At 44.4% G+C, this 19105-nt stretch overlaps 1 protein-coding gene across 1 annotated transcript in view; it reads left to right on the top strand.

The window, feature by feature from the left end:
• DNAH12 (dynein axonemal heavy chain 12) overlaps window positions 1-19105 on the top strand; it is a 168684-nt gene that overhangs the window by 125870 nt on the left and 23709 nt on the right. The window contains exons 58-70 of the mRNA XM_088472684.1: window positions 3086-3278; window positions 4359-4531; window positions 4650-4790; window positions 4883-5041; window positions 5483-5627; window positions 6260-6410; window positions 6963-7219; window positions 7844-7984; window positions 8071-8208; window positions 9154-9387; window positions 10880-11068; window positions 15372-15475; window positions 18356-18560. Of these exons, the coding sequence (XP_088328810.1) occupies window positions 3086-3278; window positions 4359-4531; window positions 4650-4790; window positions 4883-5041; window positions 5483-5627; window positions 6260-6410; window positions 6963-7219; window positions 7844-7984; window positions 8071-8208; window positions 9154-9387; window positions 10880-11068; window positions 15372-15475; window positions 18356-18560 (2230 nt within the window). The remainder of the gene's footprint in view (window positions 1-3085; window positions 3279-4358; window positions 4532-4649; window positions 4791-4882; window positions 5042-5482; window positions 5628-6259; window positions 6411-6962; window positions 7220-7843; window positions 7985-8070; window positions 8209-9153; window positions 9388-10879; window positions 11069-15371; window positions 15476-18355; window positions 18561-19105) is intronic.

Genomic DNA, 19105 nt, shown 5'->3' with positions numbered 1-19105 from the left:
CGTCTGAGTGGCACCGTGCATGTGTCCCTATATTGTTTGTACAGAGTTCCAGATCACATTTATACACATGGTAGCAGAAACGTATGGGGCCTTCCTGGTCGGTAACAGGGGGAGAGCTAAAATGAGGCACATAGATGCTGCATCTTATGGGAATGTCACAGGCGTGTAGCTGAAAGGGGTTGTGTACAAAGTCGCCAAACTGCTCATATAGGAGGCCACACTCAGACAGAGAAACCTCCCCTGCCATTGGACTGTTGCAAGTTTCGATGGTGCGCTTGAAGGTGCGTCTATCTAAAGACGTAGCAATCGGTATTTCAGAGTCTACGGATGCTGACATTGGACACCTCAGTCCTTGCACATTCAGATGCACAGGTGTACACCAGGGAAGGGCTTTGTAGTGGCATTAGTATAAAGACACAGACGCGACAACCACAGCTATATACGGTAGAATTGATTTGCAGACCGAGGTTTCTTTCAATGGTTTAATATCATCCCATTGTCGGCTCCTGCTGTCACGTGATCAGCCAATAAGAGATTCCCATGGACTGGCCTGGGAGACGGACACTGGAGAGGTTCTGGCTCCTGAGGAATGGTCTAAAATTAGAGCAAACCTAGCTAAGCCTTCCATGTCAGAATTAAAGAGGACTCACTTAAGCTTTATTTCAGGGTGCCTGTGCGCCTTCCCTCTATCTTTCCTAATACTTCTTCTAACCTGTGCTGGAGGTCGTGCAAGCTCCCTAGTACCCTGCTGCATGTGTGATGGTAATGCTCGGTCATTAGTTCTTACTGGTTTAAGGTGCATATCCTTATTAACTCCATTACCAAAATGTAATTGTCTAGCTCCCCCTGTTCTCTCTTCTCCCCAGGCCCCTAAGTTCCTAGTCATACCGAAAAGCTCATTCATCACATTCTTAATACAGCTAAGTGTCAGATCGCCCTGGCATGGAAAAGTCCAAACCCCTCCTCTTATTCCTCTATTGTCCGCGCCATATGGGTTACTTATCATATGGAGCATATTCAAGCTGTTTTATATAACACCTCAGACAACTTTAAGAAAGCTTGGACCCCTTGGACTGGCTACTTTGAAGCCGTACCTCATTTGACTCATGTATAGATTGTGCTGTGGCAGTGATTCCACATTCCCTCTTTATTTATATTTTATTTTTTAAAATGTTTCATCTCCCACCTTCCAGCTTCTATTTCTGTGTTTGTATTCTTTGAAAAACTGTTATTCTTTTATTTGAAGAAAAAAAAATAAGACACAGCGCAAAGGGCGTGACTGCAGCCAACTCAGAATCCCCTCTATTGTGTGCAATGACACTTTCAAATGTATAGTTTATATCCTACTTACAAGGGCTTATCTATAATGGATGTAGAAGGTGTGCTGCCCACACCGCGCACCCATATTTTGTAATACTTTCTTCTCCGAAGTCCCGCGTCAGGTGTCGCAGCCCTGCACAAAACACCTGGAAAATGGCCGCCGCAACAATTTTCCTCCAGCGTTCTGCGCATGCCCAGTGGGGAAAATAGCGGCCACATCATCTTCCCATTGACCTGCGCATGAGCAGTAGACTCTGGACACACAACACTAATGCCCAGAGTCTGCTGCCGGCCACCGAGGAGAGAGGAGGGGGCCCTGGACGGGGAATGCACACGGGCCCCCTCCTCTTTTAATACACCCCTGCCTACTTACCTACTCTCCTGAAACGTCAGGGAGACTCAAAACTCTTCCTAGTGAATAGGCAGGAGAAGGAACATAATGGTCCTGTGCCCTCTTCATAAACCTGTGATTTGCAGCAATTCACCATGAGGGAGTGGTTCCTAATGCAGTGGTTCCCAAACTGTGCGCCGTGGTGCAAATAGTTGGCAAGTTCCTAATGCAGTGGTTCCCATACTGTGCGCCGTGGTGCAAATAGTTGGCAAGTGTGGTTTACATATAGTATTACCTAACACAAAGATTTTCAGCTACGGTTCTTTACCCCCACCACCACACCCTTCCCACCCTAGCAGTCCAGATTTAAAGGCTATCCATGTTTGATCACATGTGGTTGAATATAAATGAGTCTAAAACAGAAATAAAGCCAGAGAATAAGTCCGATCTCGAATGATGGTTCACAGAAGCTGGTTCAATAAACTGGCAGCTTGCTGGTGTTCTGCCTGTCTTTTTATAGTAGTTGTCATCAATCAATAATGTGTGTGTGCGGGAAAGATTTGAGTCTAGTGGATAAATTCACTAAAGTGAGAGCTTTTAGAAGTGGAGATGTTACCCTTAGCAACCAATCAGATTCTAGCTATTATCTTCTAGAAGGTGCTAGTTACATGTTAAGTAGAATCTGATTGGTTGCTATGGGCAATATCTCCACTTCTAAAAACTCTCACTTTAGTAAATATACCCCAAGGAGTATATTGACAACAGATCAGCTCCCAGAGATAAGGGATTGTAACATATTATAATTTTAAATACAGAGGCATCACCGGGTGTGGTGACACCCAGTGCAGCACCTGCAGACCGTCGTGTGTCGTAGACGTACGCTTGCCCAGTGCACTAGGAGCTGCTGGGAAACCCCCTGCCTCTGCAGACACAGAGGTGTGTGGAATGGATGATGTGTGCATGCTCACCACTCGTTAACAACATCCGAGGGGCTCACACCAAAATAGCAGAACAGCTCTGCTATTTTGGTGTCATCCCCTCGGTTGGTGTCACCCGATGCGGACTCCATCCCCCTAGTGACTCCATTGTTACACTTTAAAAAGCCACCGCTTAATATATATGCCCGTAAGGTGCAAAAATGCATAAAATTCTCAGATGCAGACATAGATTGCATCCGTCACCTGGCTGTATCATGTTCTATGGGAGACCCTACATCTGTGGCAGTTCAGTAACCAATGTGCAGTATTTTTTACATTTTCTATTTATCATTATTGGATCAGATCAATAATTGAATCATTAAATTTTATTTTTTCCTTTCAGAACCCAAAAAAGTGGGATGTTGTCCAAAACCGGGATAATACCTTTGCAATACTGTAGTACTTCTTTTCTTAGCTTCTGTGAGGTGATATAAAATCTACATTTTCTTATTGATAGGCCTGAGCTGGAAGAAGAGAGAAACGCGTTAATTTTACAGTCCGCAGCCAACAAAAAACAGCTGAAAGAGATTGAGGACAAGATATTGGAGACCTTACAGTCCTCAGAAGGAAACATCTTGGAGGATGAGAGCGCCATTCAAATCTTAGACTCAGCCAAAATCATGTCCAATGAGATCACCAAAAAGCAGCAGGTACATAACCGTTATCAGAATCTCTAAAGCCTTTGTCACAGTTGAGTTGGTGTCCACTGGATGTTTAAGCGACTTCTGAAGTGTAAACTACCAAAAAACTTCAGGATAGTTTTTATCATCCACTTTACCATACATGAGTGAGAAGTAAGTACCCTTCAGTAAGACTGTAAGATTGAGCATAACTATAATGGGAACAGGTGCCACTACTATAGATGTGTCCTCATACACTGTTGCCGCAGTCGCGCCAAACAACCCTTCTTAGTGCACCAGGTCCTTTGCAACTTGACATCTGCCGAGTGTCTTTTTTGCTCGATTGTGCGTCTTAGTCGCAATGCAATGCGACAAAACCGCTTTACGAGACTGCACTGAGTAATTTGATATGCTACACTTGTATATCCGTGTGCGACTGAGTCTGAATCTGTATACAAAGTGCTACGATGCAGCAGCCGTAGCTTTTTCTCACACACACTTCCATTGTGCTTCATCTGAGACTTTGTACATATTTAAAACAAATTCATGTGTAGTTACAGTTGCAGCCAGTGTCGAATGCCTCCTTCACCAACCTTGTATATACATTACTTGTTCTTTTATTATATATTTTGTATGATTTGTTATTCTGACTTTTCTGTGTTGCAAAGTTTTGTTGTCTCTAATGCTGGCCATACACGCTACAATTATCGGGGCGATCCGCCTGATATCGACCGATTGCCCCGATAATTGTAGCGTGTGTGCGGGCGACCGAGGGTTAAATATTGCTCGGTCGGGCATGCAGGATTGTCCAGCATGCCCGTCCGATGCAATATTTACCCGGTAAACTGTCAGCCGCATCGGGTAGTGTATGCCCAGCGCGGCCGACAGACAGACATTTCCTGTGTTCCAGGGAAATGTCTCCTCCCCCGGGGGCGGAGCGCGGATGTCGGGCTATACACTGTGAGATTTCTCTCACAGTATATGCTGGCGACATCTGCGGCTGGCAGCCGGCCAGATAAAATGTCTGTCGGTCTGACAGACATTTTATCTGGCTGTGTATGCCCAGCATTAGAAATAAACACTGATGATCATGATGCAATATGTCTTTAGATTGCAGAAAAAACCGAACTTAAAATAGCAGAGTCTCGAGAAGGCTACCGGCCTATTGCTAAGCACTCATCTGTGCTATTCTTCAGTATCGCTGACCTGGCCAACATCGACCCAATGTACCAGTACGCTCTCAACTGGTTTGTCAATCTCTACATTAACTCCATTCAGGACAGGTGAGGCCTACTGTAGTGTTACAATTCAATAAAGCTTTATTTTCTGTTAAAGAAAAAAAATTATTGCAACTTTATTAAAATTAATAATCCAATTATCTTATGAATTATTCTCTTTCAGCAATAAATCAAAAATCCTAGAAAAACGTCTGCGTTACCTGAATGATCACTTCACATACAATTTATACTGCAATGTGTGCCGGTCACTCTTTGAAAAGGACAAACTGCTATTTTCTTTTTTACTCTGCTGCAACCTACTCATGTAAGTCCCTATCTCTCTGGCTGCAGCCATTTTTGGTGGGCTCGAAGCTAATAGATGTTTGATGGCTGACACGTTACTCATTGTAATTTCAGGGCCAAGAAGGAGATTGAACACCAGGAATTTATGTTCTTACTTACGGGAGGCGTAGGCCTACAGAATAATATTCCAAACCCAGCCCCATCTTGGCTTTTAGATAAAAGCTGGGATGAGATTTGTCGTGCAAGTAACTTACATTCCTTCCAGGGTTTGAGGTAAGGTTCGCACATGATACAGGTAACTCAAGCATTGAGGAGAAACATAACTTAAATCATTTATAGGGGATAAAACTGCAATGAACACATGTGTATTATTATTTATTAACAGTCATTTATATAGCGCAGTACTTTACAGAGCATATTAAGTCATTCACGTCAGTCCCTGCAATAGGTGGAGCTTGCAGTCTATATTCCTTACCACATGTTCTCACATGCATAGTAGGGTTCATTTTTTTTTTTGTCAGAAGCCAAGTAACCTATCAGTATGTTTTTGGATTGTTAGAGGAACATGCAGAGATAACCCACGCAAACATGGGGAGAACATACAAACTCCTCTGGTTGGAATTCACTTGATTTCAAAAGAAAACTTTTAGTTGTTTAGTTATCCTTTTAATGTATTATATTTTAGCATAAAACGATATATTCTTTTGTGACCAGAGAACACTTCATTGAGAGGCCCAATGAATGGCACAAGATATACGACAGCAGAGAGCCTCATAGTGTTCCATTACCAACACCATTCAATGAAAAACTCAACGAGCTCCAGAAAATGATCGTTCTGCGGTGCCTGAGACCAGACAAGGTGACAAATATGTCCATATGGGGACATGATGGGTTATTTAACCTCGTTAAGAGGGTGGCTGAAAAATAGTAGCTGCCCCTGCCCTCTAAATATAAGGAAATGTATATTGATAATATTGAAAAGAGAAAGTAGTACAGTTTTAATGTAGGACACATAATCCAAAAGCAGAATCCAGAATGACTGGTTGTGTATGTATCAGTAGAAATGGACTATGGAGTTCTAGTATTAGATTATGTAATTGTGAGCAAGCAGTGGGAAAAGCCAGTAGTATACTGTAGCTACAGTAGTTGTACAGATAGTGTTATTAGTAGTTCGAAAAGAGATTTATAGGTCACTGGTAAAACATCATATGTACTGTTCTAAAAAGCCCGATCTCCACACACATTTTGTTACGCAGCCATAGAATAATTTTAGTAATCCTCGATTTTATTCATGTGTATCAGGAAAGCCTGAAGGTGCTCCAGTCACGCACACGCAATGGAGGCTGCCATATTGTAAGGGAATAAAACTCTCACTAATACAACCAATCCTTTCACCATTGACATGATGGAGGCATGGGGTAATTGACTCTATATTTCACTTTATATCTAAACAAATACACTCATATGTCTTCACTTATTTATTACTCCCAGATAAGCCCGGCTGTGACCAACTATGTAACTGACAAACTTGGAAAGAAATTTGTGGAGCCCCCTCCATTCGATTTATCAAAAAGTTATTTGGATTCCAATTCTACAATCCCCCTCATCTTTGTCTTATCTCCCGGAGCTGATCCAATGGCAAGTAAGTATTAATTATACACTGACTCATATCTCCCACAATTTATACTAAATAATCCACACCCCTATCCACCCATACCCGCCCTGACGTTTCCAGAAATGCCATTTTTGTCTGAAACTCCACCCATTTTTGTATAAGATCTGCCCCGCAAAGAAGAGATAAAAGCTTGTGATTGGTCCTTACAATACCCCTCTGTTGCCATTAATTTAAAGATTTTTAAAGAACCAGTTGCTTAAATCATGTAGTGGTCCCGGGGTACCAGTTAGAGGTAAAAGGCACATTCTGTGAATAACCATTGATGATGCAGTCATTGAATAATTTCTGGACAACTAATGCACCAAAGGAGCAGGTTATAAGGCTCTTTTTCCTACTAAAAAGATATGTTTAGGATGCTGCTTGCTGCTCACTGGGCCTGTCTAAGTGCATTAGATCTGCTTACTGTATAATTATTGCTTACCCTCCTAGCCTTGTTTTTTCCCACACATATATCTGTACAGTCTCTCGATTTGGCTGCACTTTTCCTTCATTGCAACAGAATTAAACCTCTTGCTTTAGGTTTGCTGAAATTCGCCAATGACAAGAACATGGGAGGAGGTGACAAGTTCCAGGCCATCTCTCTGGGGCAGGGACAGGGACCCGTGGCTGCAAAAATGATTAAAGAGGGAGCAGCAGGCGGAACATGGGTTTGTCTACAGAACTGTCACCTGGCTGTGTCCTGGATGCCGACCTTGGAGAAGATCTGTGAGGAGTTCACTAGTAACACCTGTCATCCAGACTTTAGACTCTGGTTAACTAGCTATCCTTCACCAAAGGTAATTAGATCATGGCTGCAATAGATTAGGTATGTTCTTCTAAGCATGCTCTTTATTACCTTGTTAGATTAGAAACTGTACCTAAACTTACTCCGTGTTTAAGCAGTCAGTGTTGTCACTGTCCTTGTTCATGTAGACCGTTCCATAAGCTCTTGCAGAAAGATTGTTGGGGCAGCCTTATTGTTGCCATGCTAAAAGCACCAATGTGCTAGATATTTCCTATTATTAGAGGACTATGGAGCTTAATATTACGTTGGATCCTATTTGCTGACAGTCATTAAAAAGCCTCTTGAACTGCTCCTATATGGGCACATACAATTGGTTGGTGTTTTCTCAGTCTGGCTGTGTGACTAAATTGGATGGATCCAATTGGTTAATACTTTGCACATACTGCATATGCTAGCCTATGGTTAGAAAAGTCTTTAATTTTTAGCCATTCCATGGACACTGCAGATATTTTGTGCCAGTTTAGGCTAAGAAATGTAAACTTGCCCTTCAGATAAGAGTGCTAGAGTGCAATGGACATTCACATTGTTTTTTATTGTTGCTTATTTATGTAGTGTCCACATATTATGCAGTGTTCTACGTTATATTGGTGATACCACCATTCTCATGTATCCTCAGTTTCCGGTGACCATTCTTCAGAACGGTGTAAAAATGACAAATGAACCACCAACAGGACTGAGGCTAAATCTGCTGCAGTCTTACCTAAGTGACCCTATCTCTGACCCACAATTCTTCAGTGGCTGCCAGGGAAAAGAGCAGGTAGGGGGCAATCCAAGCACCCAAACATCTCGTTTGAGGGATGTACAAAATGTAGTAAATTCAACCCTGTGTTTTCTGTTTTCCAGATATGGGAGAAGCTGCTTTTTGGGGTCTGTTTTTTTCACGCTTTGGTCCAGGAACGGAAGAAGTTTGGTCCTCTTGGATGGAATATTCCATATGGGTTCAATGAATCTGATTTGCGAATCAGTATTCGACAACTGCAGGTGATTATTTTATTATTTAATTAGTGCTTTGCAGTGTAACATATTCAGAATGGAATATAAGGTTTTGTACATAATTTGTAGTGTTAAAAACAGGGCCTGCCCTGGGCATAGGTGACTCAGGCACTTGCCTGGGGCAACCTAGCTCTAGAGGGGGGAGCCTAGGTTTACCACCCATTCGGGATTACCCTGGACAGTTCAGAAATTTGCCAGACTGCCTGGAGTTCTGACAGGTCAAGAGATCTGAGGCTAGCGCTGGGACCAGGCCTCGAATTCCATCGTTGACGGAGGAGCCACGACTGTCTTTCAGACCTGGAGCTGATCATGACCAGGGCAAGATGATGAATGAAGCCCCTCCCCCCATGTGCGTGTGCTGAAAAAGTGGGTGTGACCACATGTCACAAGGGGGGTGGCCACTGAAAAATGGGGTTTTGTCAACATGACTGTCCCGCTGTTCCACCCGTGGGCCGAAGTGGCCCGCGGGTGGTCAAATCGGGAGGTTGGGGATCCCCACTGCCGCAGCTGTGCCGGACCCCGGAGTCTGAATGTATGCTGCGTGTGGCATCCATTCAGTGATGGGAGAGGGCTGGGGGAAGCCCAGCTAGTGAGACCCCCCCAGCCTGACGTTATTTGGAGGCGTGCCATTTGGACACGCCTACAAATAACATCACATAGGGGGCGTGACCTATGGTCATTAGGCCGCGCCTCCATTTTCGGTAAGGGTGCCCTGTTCAGAGCCGGCACAGGGTGCTCCGACCCCTGTTGCCGGCCCTGGTTCGACCCCGCCAACGTTACGCCACTGCTTGTAATCACAGGCCACTTGAGGTTACAGGACACACAGGCATAGTTTCTCCTGGACCAATTTGAAACTTACATTAAGTTATTTTGCGACTATTTATGTGTTTATGGGTGCTAATAAAGTATTCTATGCTTCTTTTATTATTTCAGCTGTTTGTGAATGACTATGAACATGTTCCCTTTGAAGCCATCTCATACCTTACTGGGGAGTGCAACTATGGGGGACGTGTGACTGATGACTGGGACCGACGCCTCCTACTGACCACACTGGCAAATTTCTATAACAATGAAATAGTGGAAAACCCCCGTTATTCTTTCTCTACAAGTGGGAACTACCTAGTGCCACCTAAAGGAACTTATGATGACTACATAGAATTCATCAAGGTGATGCTCAATGTCACAAGCTTAATACACCTTGTTTTAATTGATCAGAACACCGCGATTGAGCAAGAGAAGACGTTGATGGAACATGTCATGGGTATCAGTAGCTAATGTTTAGGAAATGTCGTCTCAAAGTGTAACAAATACTGAAACAGATTACTTCCAGTTGTACTTGTATTTGTCTGAGGATTTTTAGGTTTCATTTTACGTTGGGATCTATGTTAAAAAGTCGCTATGTTCAGATATGGTATAGTAAGCCAAAACAGAAGATAGTAAAAGGCACCCAATAAAGGAGAATACTAAACGATAAATAATACAAATCAATAGGAGTACAAAATGATAAGTAATATAAAATAGTAAAACATGGCAGAGAATCACACTGAATCATGCCTCCTTTTCCATATGGGTGTTTCCATTGGTCAGCATGGAGCTGCAGGTGGCAATACTTAGCTGGGCACCTGATCCACCAGTTCGGTGGAATGTGGCTATCCACAACATGGACAGGCACCTTTTATTTAATGTACAGTTACTTACCTGTGATTACTGTAGGACTTAATCACACACAGGCCCTGATTCTAAGTTGCACGCTATGTAGATGTCAGACTTTTTTTTTTTACTGCACAGGTGTCTAAGTCGCACCATGCTAGCTTCTTTGGACATAGCAGTGTTGTGTATATATGTTAATGCTGCAGGAGACGTCAGAGGAGGAAAGACGCCTCCTGCCAGCATCTGCGGTTCAACATTGCGACCATCGGTGGCGATGTATCCAGGATCGGCCATCTGAGTAAGCTGAAGCTTACTCAGATTTGCCGCCTCCTGTCTGCCTGCACACCTGGCCTTGGCACTCCCCAGATGTGCCGGCGAAACCCCCTCCCCAAAACGGCCGCAGCATGCCCAGGCGCTTGCCCATCGGAAATGTAAGCAAACCATCAGGCTTACCTACATTTCTGAATCAGGCCCTTTGTATATAGTCGCAGTTACAATTTCAGGTGCACGCACAGAGAATTGTCCCCGGGAGGTGACTAATGAGATGCATGGAGGTGGTCCCTCTTATGGGCGTGTTATGGAATAGTCACGGGCGAGTTCCTGAAATGATTATGTACCCAGACGCTTAATCGCTCACATTAGAGGCCATACTCAGACAGAGAATCTGCACCTAGCATAGGACTGGTGCAAGTTTCAATGGTGCGACTCAGTCCTTGCACATTCAGAGGCAGAGCTGTATACAAGGGAGGGCTTTGTAGCGCCATTTGCATAAGGTCGCAGATGTGAGACTGGCCAAAGGCGCAGACATGACCGCGGCTGCGTCTGACTCAGAATCACACCCACACACTGTTTAAAATGCTGCATTTGTCTGGGGAGAGCACAAACAAGATGTTTTTATCACACGTTACAAGAGGAATCTGCATTTGGATTATTATCTGTTCTCTAACACTGTGATCTGTTCTTTGTTATCCAAACATAAAACATATGTATCTTGCATTCCATACGGCAGAGGCTCCCGTTTAGCCAGCAGCCCGAGGTTTTTGGCTTACATGAAAACGTTGACATCTCCAAGGATCTGCAGCAAACAAAAATAATTTTCGAGTCCTTACTCCTCACTCAGGGGGGAAGTCTTCAAGGAGGATCTTCTGGTGCCAGTGATAACACCTTGTATGAGATAGCCAGTGATATCCTGAGCAAGGTGAGCAGGATCTCTGCCATTCACTCACATGGCTTACGTCACATGACTTACATCACATGACTTCTTTTTGGAAGATATTTAAGTGCAACCAAAGTCTGCTTTGCATGTGTGTTCTACTGAGTTGCAATGGAAGTTATATCATCTGATTAATTTGTTTATAGAGGAAGTGGAACACCTGGGCATGTGAAATATGTATATAATAGTTGCCTACTATTAGATTAGGCAATTCTCACATAGAGCGTTTTCTGCTGTAAGGGAGGGGGCAGAATATAAATTATGTCATCAAGCCACACCCACTCTAATAAAGACCTGGAGGCAGGGGTGGGATGACGTAATTGTATATTCTCTGACTTACATTATGGGTACACTAGAACAGTGGGTATAGAGATGCTCGTTTGAGCTAAAAATTATTTTTGCCCAAACCCCCCCTGTACCTTCGAGAATGGCACTTTTTGGTTTTGCAGTATTGTGGCATAAGTCAGCTTTAAGTTTTTTGTTTTTTTTCATTTATGTTCTTTTATATTAATTTACTTTTTAGATGCATCTAATTTTTTTTTTTGCCATTGGCAACATCATTTGCAACATAACAACTGTTAAACATTATCACTACCGTCACAGGGTTTCTGAGGGTTCTTTATTTTGCCCTTTTTCCCAGTAAATCCCCTTCTAAAGTAGATATCCCTATAGAGAGACTTGCCATAGAAACTACTGTACCTATTTTAAATTCTGCCTCTTTAAAAGTTATTTCAGGCATAAAATGCAAAGCCATCCCTATTACTATGGCAGTTGGAGTATCTCTGAGACCTACAGTATGCTAGATACTCAATAAAGCAATTTGACTTAACCAGGAGAAGTGGTCAAAGCTATTAAAGCTGGTAAATCAATGTTGTAGTTATTCACTCTGTTGGCATATATTCAGAATGCCTCAGAATTCATTGTTGATGCAGCCCTAGACATGTCTTTAGTTTTTGGTAGTATTTCTGCTATTTCCATAGGGACCTGGCAGACCCTCCAGTGGCCCCGGAGTTTAAAAGGTCTCTTAAGTCTATTCCATTTACTGATAACGTCCTTTTTGGTTCAGAATCGGAAAAAATCAGGCAATGGGAGACAGTAGCTCCTTTGCCTGCCAGTGTCCCAAGAAATGGACATTCTAGATTTCTATTCATTCGGCCTTACGGTACAACAAGAGGTTCGTTCTGAAGACTTTATATCTCTAACTCTTCAGGAGGATATAGAAAGTGTATACAGGCTCGGGGGCAATCCAATTAGGTTTAAGTTTTTCTCATGAAAATCACACACTTCGCACGAATGCTCGCAGCTGGTAAACACGCAATCCAATTAGAGATGCCAGCTCGCACTACTCGTAGTGAGGGTGTGAGAATTGTCTATAGCATGCGACTTGGGAGAAGTGCTTGAAAAAGTGGGGAGATCATTCTGGATCCCCACAAAATGATAATTTCATTAGCAGGACCGTATAGAAGGCTGTTAGTGGGCATAAGGAAATTACTGGAGGTTTTTAAATGGTGTCAAATGGCTGATTCGTGTTTTTTTTTAATAAATTACATAAAGAAACTTTTTTCGTTTAATCTCAAACAAATTAAATGAAAAAATGCAAAAAAAAGTAGAAAAAAGGAGATTTTGTGGTGATTTGAAAGAAATATAAAAAGCATATATTTTTCAATAAAAAAAATACTGTAATTAAATTTGGGGTGCAAAAAGTAACGAAAAAGTTGATTTTGGGGTAATTTGAGCTAATTTTTTTAAAACACCACAATAGTCTCCTTTTGAACCTTTAGGGCTACATTTACTAATCAGCTAGTTTGTCAGGGTTTCGAAACCAATGGGATCCTCTGCATATTGACTTCCAGATCCTAATAATAGCTACTGTACTCACTAAAGGTTTTTCTGACCGTCTAAACTCCGATCCTGCTGCAAAACCACAGTGATTTAGAAGTGCTGCATGGAGTGGCGGGCTGGGCCGGGGGGCAGGGTGCCATGTGCCCCCCCGGACCGCAGCGTCATGCGGGCCTCGGGCAGTCTGTGTCACTGTGACACAGGCTGCACCGCATGTGTAGCGCTCACCGGACGGAGTTCGGTCAGCGCTACACAAGTGACAAACACACAGCCGCCGGCTCCGGAAGCTGTGTGTTTGTTTTGATCAGCAGCCAATGAGAGTCTGTCAGACTCTCATTAGCTGCTGCTGCGCCCACTGCGGGAGCCGCTCCATCTTCCGGCTCCCGCAGTGGGTAATGGGAGAGGCGTCATGACGTCATATGACGTCTCGCCCATAATGCAGAGCGGCCGGCCCGGGAAGGACAGACGGAGGAGCGGATGGCGACAGCGGGAGCGGGGATTCAGGTAAGTGTTTTTTTTACTATGTGTGTCTACTGGGGGGGGGGATGGCACTACAAGGGGGGAGACCACTACTGGGGGCACCACAAGGGGGGAACCACTACTGGAGGCGCTGCAGGGGGGGGACTACTACTAATGGTGACAATACAAGGGGGGGACTACTACTAATGGGGACAATACAAGGGGGGGACTACTACTAATGGGGGCAATACAAGGGGGGGACTACTACTACTGGGGGCACTACAAAGGGGAATCACTACTGGGGGCACCACAAGAGGGAGGGACAACTACTGGGGGCACTACAAAGGGGGAACCACTACTGGGGGCACTACAAGAGGGAGGGACTACTACTGGGGGCACTACAAGAGGGAGACCACTACTGGGAGCACTACAAGAGGGAGGGACTACTACTGGGGGCACTACAAGAGGGAGACCACTACTGGGGGGCACTACAAGGGGGGACCACTACTGGGGATTATAACTGGGGGCACTTCAAGGGGGGGGACTACTACTACAAGGGGGGACTACTACTGGGGCACTACAAGGGGGGGGGCTACTACTACTATGGGCACTACAAGGGGAGGGGACAACTACTAGGGGCACTGCATAGGGGTGAGGGGACTACTACTAGGGGCACTGCATAGGGGGGAGGGGACTACTACTAGGGGCACTACATAGGGGAGAGGGGACTACCACTGGGGGCACTGCATCGAGGGACCACTGCTGGGGGCTCTATAAAAAGGGCAATACTGGGGGTACTGCATAGGGGGGAGACTACAACTGGGACCACTATTTAAGGGGCACTGCATAAGGGAACCACTATTGGGGGCACTGCATGGGGTGTGGACTGCTACTGGGGGCACTATATAAGGAGCACTGCATAGGGGGTACCACTACTGGGGGCACTATATAAGGGGCTTACTACTGGGGGCACAAGGGTCACTGCACAGGGGGGACCACTACTGGGGGCACTGTATAAGGGGCACTGCATAGGGGGGATCACTACTGGGGGCACTACTGGAGGCCTGCATAAGGGGGTCCTCTCCTGGGGCACAGGGGGGCAATGCATATGGGCACCACGACAGGGCTGTCCCTAATCTTTATTTTTACTTTACATTAAACCCATATGGACCCGCCTCCTCCCTGGAACACTTGAGGGGGGGCGCCGTAGCACGCACGTTCTTCGGGCACCCTGGCTACACGCTACTCCTCTGCCAGGGCCGCCTGCATGCACTTGCCCCCCCAGGCTAAAAGTTGCCAGCCAGCCCTGATGGATCCCTAGGATCTGTGCAGCCTTCTCTATATATTTTTGTTTGAGAAAAAAGCTAAATACGGTTCCCCCCTACAATCTGATAGACAGCACTAGAGCCTTAATCCTAGGCTGGTAGTCAGGGGAGACGTGGGGGGGGGGGAGTGGGATGTGGGTACTACTTATACAGGCCCAGGTCAGTAGCACATGGGATAAGGAGAGTTAGGAGACTGCTGCTGCTCAGCCCAGCACACAAGGGTCCAGAGAGGCTGCTACCGTTTAGCAGCAGCAGCAGTCTCCTCTCTCTCCCTGGAACTGTGATCGCCCCCCCCAAACACTACTGCTCATGATAGTCCTGATGAAAGGGTTCCCGACCCGGGAACACTGATTGATTAAACAACGTTTGATTCACATTTTGCAAGTTTTAGAGTACAGCTCATTTTTTTTTCTCTCTCTCTCTCTCCCTCTCCCTCTCCCTCTCCCTCTCCCTCTCCCTCTCCCTCTCCCTCTCCCTCTCCCTCTCTCTCTCTCTCTTATATAATAACATAGGGAAATTGACATGTGAAAATTGTTTTGATGAAAAATGCTCAAAATATAATTAGACACAGTCTGGTTGAATTCAGGTGTCCAGATATATGAGAGTTGATGATCACTAGAGGAAACCATTAGTACAGCATTAGTATGTTGCATTTATTTTCTCAGTTGCCTAAAGATTTTGACATTGAGGCTGCTCTGCAGAAGTTCCCAGTGAGATATGAGGAAAGTATGAACACAGTTCTGGTGCAAGAGATGGAGAGGTTTAACAAGTAAGGTTTTTTTTAACACCATTCTATTTTTAACTAGCGATAAGATTTTATTATTTATAGGTGGGGGCTATTTATCAAAGCTTGAAGAGAGATAAAATTGTGAGAGATAAAGTACCAACCAATCAACTCCTAACTGTCATTTTTCAATCACAGCCTGTCAAATGTACGTTAGTAGCTGATTGGTTGATTGTATCTCTCTCCAAGGTTTGATAAATAACCCCCTCCCTTCCCCCCGGGTGGTGCGCACTTGTCTGTACCATTGGTGGTTGAATTAACTCACCTACGCAAACGAGAGGGGTGAGATGCCATTTCAATGGAATAGAAACACCAGCAACGGCAGCTGAACTCACCCCCTTGCGGCCCATTCTTGCCACGGAGTCGCTGATTTTTGTACGCAGCCGATCACTCTGGCCCCTGTGTATATAAGCAACTCATTGTATAAAGATATTCTGAATTATCTGTGGGTAGTTATTAACTGATGGTATTTAGGCACAGCTTTGGATATCAAATTCCGATATAGAGTTCAGTTCAAAACTTTGAGAATTCCTTGCAGTTATAGCTCAGAAATCCTGGTTTGTTTCCCTTATTACCGTTTAAGCAGTATATATTGATTTTTTTTTATTTATTTAAGCCTCATGTCTCTTACATACTTTCCATATTTACCCACTCTCCCTTAACGTCCGAATGACCCAAAAGGGCGGGTGGTCCTTCCGCATCCCGTCCACTTCCTAGTGAACCGGGCAGGATGGGGAGTGTAATGCTGTGAATAGTGGGTCCATAGAGTGGGAGGAGGGGCTAGTATACCGTGATTCTCTGAGAATTCCTTCACACGAACCCACCCACTCAGTGATCACCTGCAACTCTCAGTGATCACCTGCCCACTCAGTGATCACCTGCATCTCTCAGTGATCACCTGCATCTCTTAGTGATCACCTGCATCTCTTAGTGATCACCTGCATCTCTTAGTGATCACCTGCATCTCTTAGTGATCACCTGCATCTCTCAGTGATCACCTGCATCTCTCAGTGATCACCTGCATCTCTCAGTGATCACCTGCCCACTCAGTGATCACCTGCATCTCTCAGTGATCACCTGCATCTCTAAGTGATCACCTGCATCTCTCAGTGATCACCTGCATCTCTCAGTGATCACCTGCCCACTCAGTGATCACCTGCATCTCTCAGTGATCACCTGCCCACTCAGTGATCACCTGCATCTCTCAGTGATCACCTGCATCTCTCAGCGATCACCTGCATCTCTTAGTGATCACCTGCATCTCTCAGTGATCACCTGCCCACTCAGTGATCACCTGCATCTCTCAGTGATCACCTGCATCTCTCAGTGATCACCTGCATCTCTCAGTGATCACCTGCCCTCTCAGTGATCACCTGCCCACTCAGTGATCACCTGCATCTCTCAGTGATCACCTGCTTCTCTCAGTGATCACCTGCATCTCCACTGTGGACTTCTCTTGAAGCGGAGAAAAATAAAGTTGGGAAGAATGCTACTCTCTCGGGAAGGCCAGGAGACTTCTATATTTTTGGGAATCTTTACCGAGAGAGTAGGCAGCCTTCCCTCATCCTGCCCACTTCCTAGTGAGATGGGCGAGACAGGGAGCATAATGCTGCTATTCGCTGGTCCATGGGGAGGGGCCGGACCCCATATGATGCAATTCTGCGATTTGTGTCATTTTGGCCCCGCCTCCTTGCCACATAATGCAGAGAATCAAGGAGCATAATGACACCCGAACCCGTCCCATCAGCTATCAGCTTCATCTCCTCTCCGTGCAGTCTCCTGGAGGGGAGAAATAAAACGTAGGCTCATGTTATACGTTTGCATGTATTAAAATTATCAGAGTAGATAATAGAATATGCTGCCTATGCCATCTGCTAAACCAGCTAAAATACATCAGCTAATTAGAGTTGAACGCAAGCTGGTCACAAAAAGCGGATATTCACCCATATACATAGTTGTACACAGCTAAGCCCTCATCATTATCAGTGATCACTGGCATTAGTCCTATCCTTGGTGCAAGCGGTAGACCTGAAATTAGTAGTATGTACAGCTCTGCATAGCCAGCAATTTAATAACAGGCCCTCACTAAAGTTATCCCACGAGCAATGTTACTCACCCGGAGATACATGATCCGGTGCATACGCAGTGTGAGAGCACACAATGGCCTCTACATTGGCCTCATATTATCTTACTGTACTGTATACAGGTTATTAGTAACATTCAACAATGGAGGAATAAATTATTCAGGAGCGTCTTAGAATTAGGGTTGCAAAAAAATCTGAATTTCAGAATTTATTCAATATTTAAGCATTTGCCTATAATAATAGTGTCTACCCAATATTGCCCTGCATGCATACCTAATATGCAGATAGAACTTAGGATGGAGAGTCCTCAATTGTCAAATCTTTCATTGGAGCTCTTGAAAGTGATAATTCAGGAAAATCTGCGTTTGGATTCCTCTGGATAAACGGTAATGATTTAGCTGTGCAAAAATCTGGCATAGGCCCTTAGTGCATCCATAGTTAGAACTAAATATATTTTATATTAAATGTGTCCCCTAAATGTTTTTACTTTCCAAAATGTATCAGGGGCCAACAACATTACCGAGGTACTCGCACATCTCTCACGGGTGCCTATGATCTCTGTACTGTCCATAGGAATGTGAGTGGTACCTTGTAATGCTGATAACCAAGGCAGACAGTCAGCTTCCTATGGCATCCTTAGCCTGTACTGCTTGCATTCACACTCCTCCAGGGTATTACATGCTTTTTTATATTTTAAAAACCTGCAGAGCACTAAAATTACATGATCAATAGAATATAAGGGAACATGTACAGAAACAGATCTTCCATTATGTATTTCCAGCTTAATCCGTACTATCCGGACAACACTACAGAACCTGCAGAAAGCCATCAAAGGCCTGGTAGTAATGGATTCTGAGCTGGAAGCTCTGTCAGGCAGTCTTATTGTAGGGAAGGTTCCTGAAACATGGGCAAAGCGTTCTTATCCCAGCCTGAAACCTTTGGGAAGCTATGTCAATGACTTCCTCACCCGGCTGAAGTTCCTACAGGTGAGCATATAGGGCAAAACTAACAAAAATCTGTTAAAGTGACATTAACATTTAAATTAAAGCCCTGTGTCAGGGCATGGCATCTATCCATAGTAATTAAAGTAATAGATTAATAGTTTATTTATACTTACATCTGCTTTATAATCTCACCCCCTGCTGCTCTCCCATAAAATATGCTGAGTGAGGACATCAGTGCCTGTTGCTCTAACAATTATTGGAATAGATATTAAAATCCTGCTGTAGCATACACTGAAGCCGCAGGCAGGGCAACTTATACACTCACACATATGTTTAGCTTGTAGGCAGGGCTGGCCCCAGGTCTACTAGCACTCTGTGCAAGAATGTTTGGAACCCCCACTTCTCCAGTCAACTACTTTTACAATTAATAGTTTTATTAACAGAAAATAAATATATATAATTTTATGTCCACATTATGCCCAGCCTACAATCTGTCCCCATAGTAATACCCCATATTGGCCTCATACTTAGGGAAAAGGGGTGATGAGGGGTCAGTGTGTGTAAAGAAAGTAGCGTAATAGATATTT

Source organism: Taudactylus pleione, unplaced genomic scaffold (assembly GCF_031769625.1).
Source record: "Taudactylus pleione unplaced genomic scaffold, aTauple2 ptg000128l, whole genome shotgun sequence".
NCBI classification, from domain to species: Eukaryota; Metazoa; Chordata; class Amphibia; order Anura; family Myobatrachidae; genus Taudactylus; species Taudactylus pleione.
This window is presented reverse-complemented; position numbering and strand designations above follow the sequence as displayed.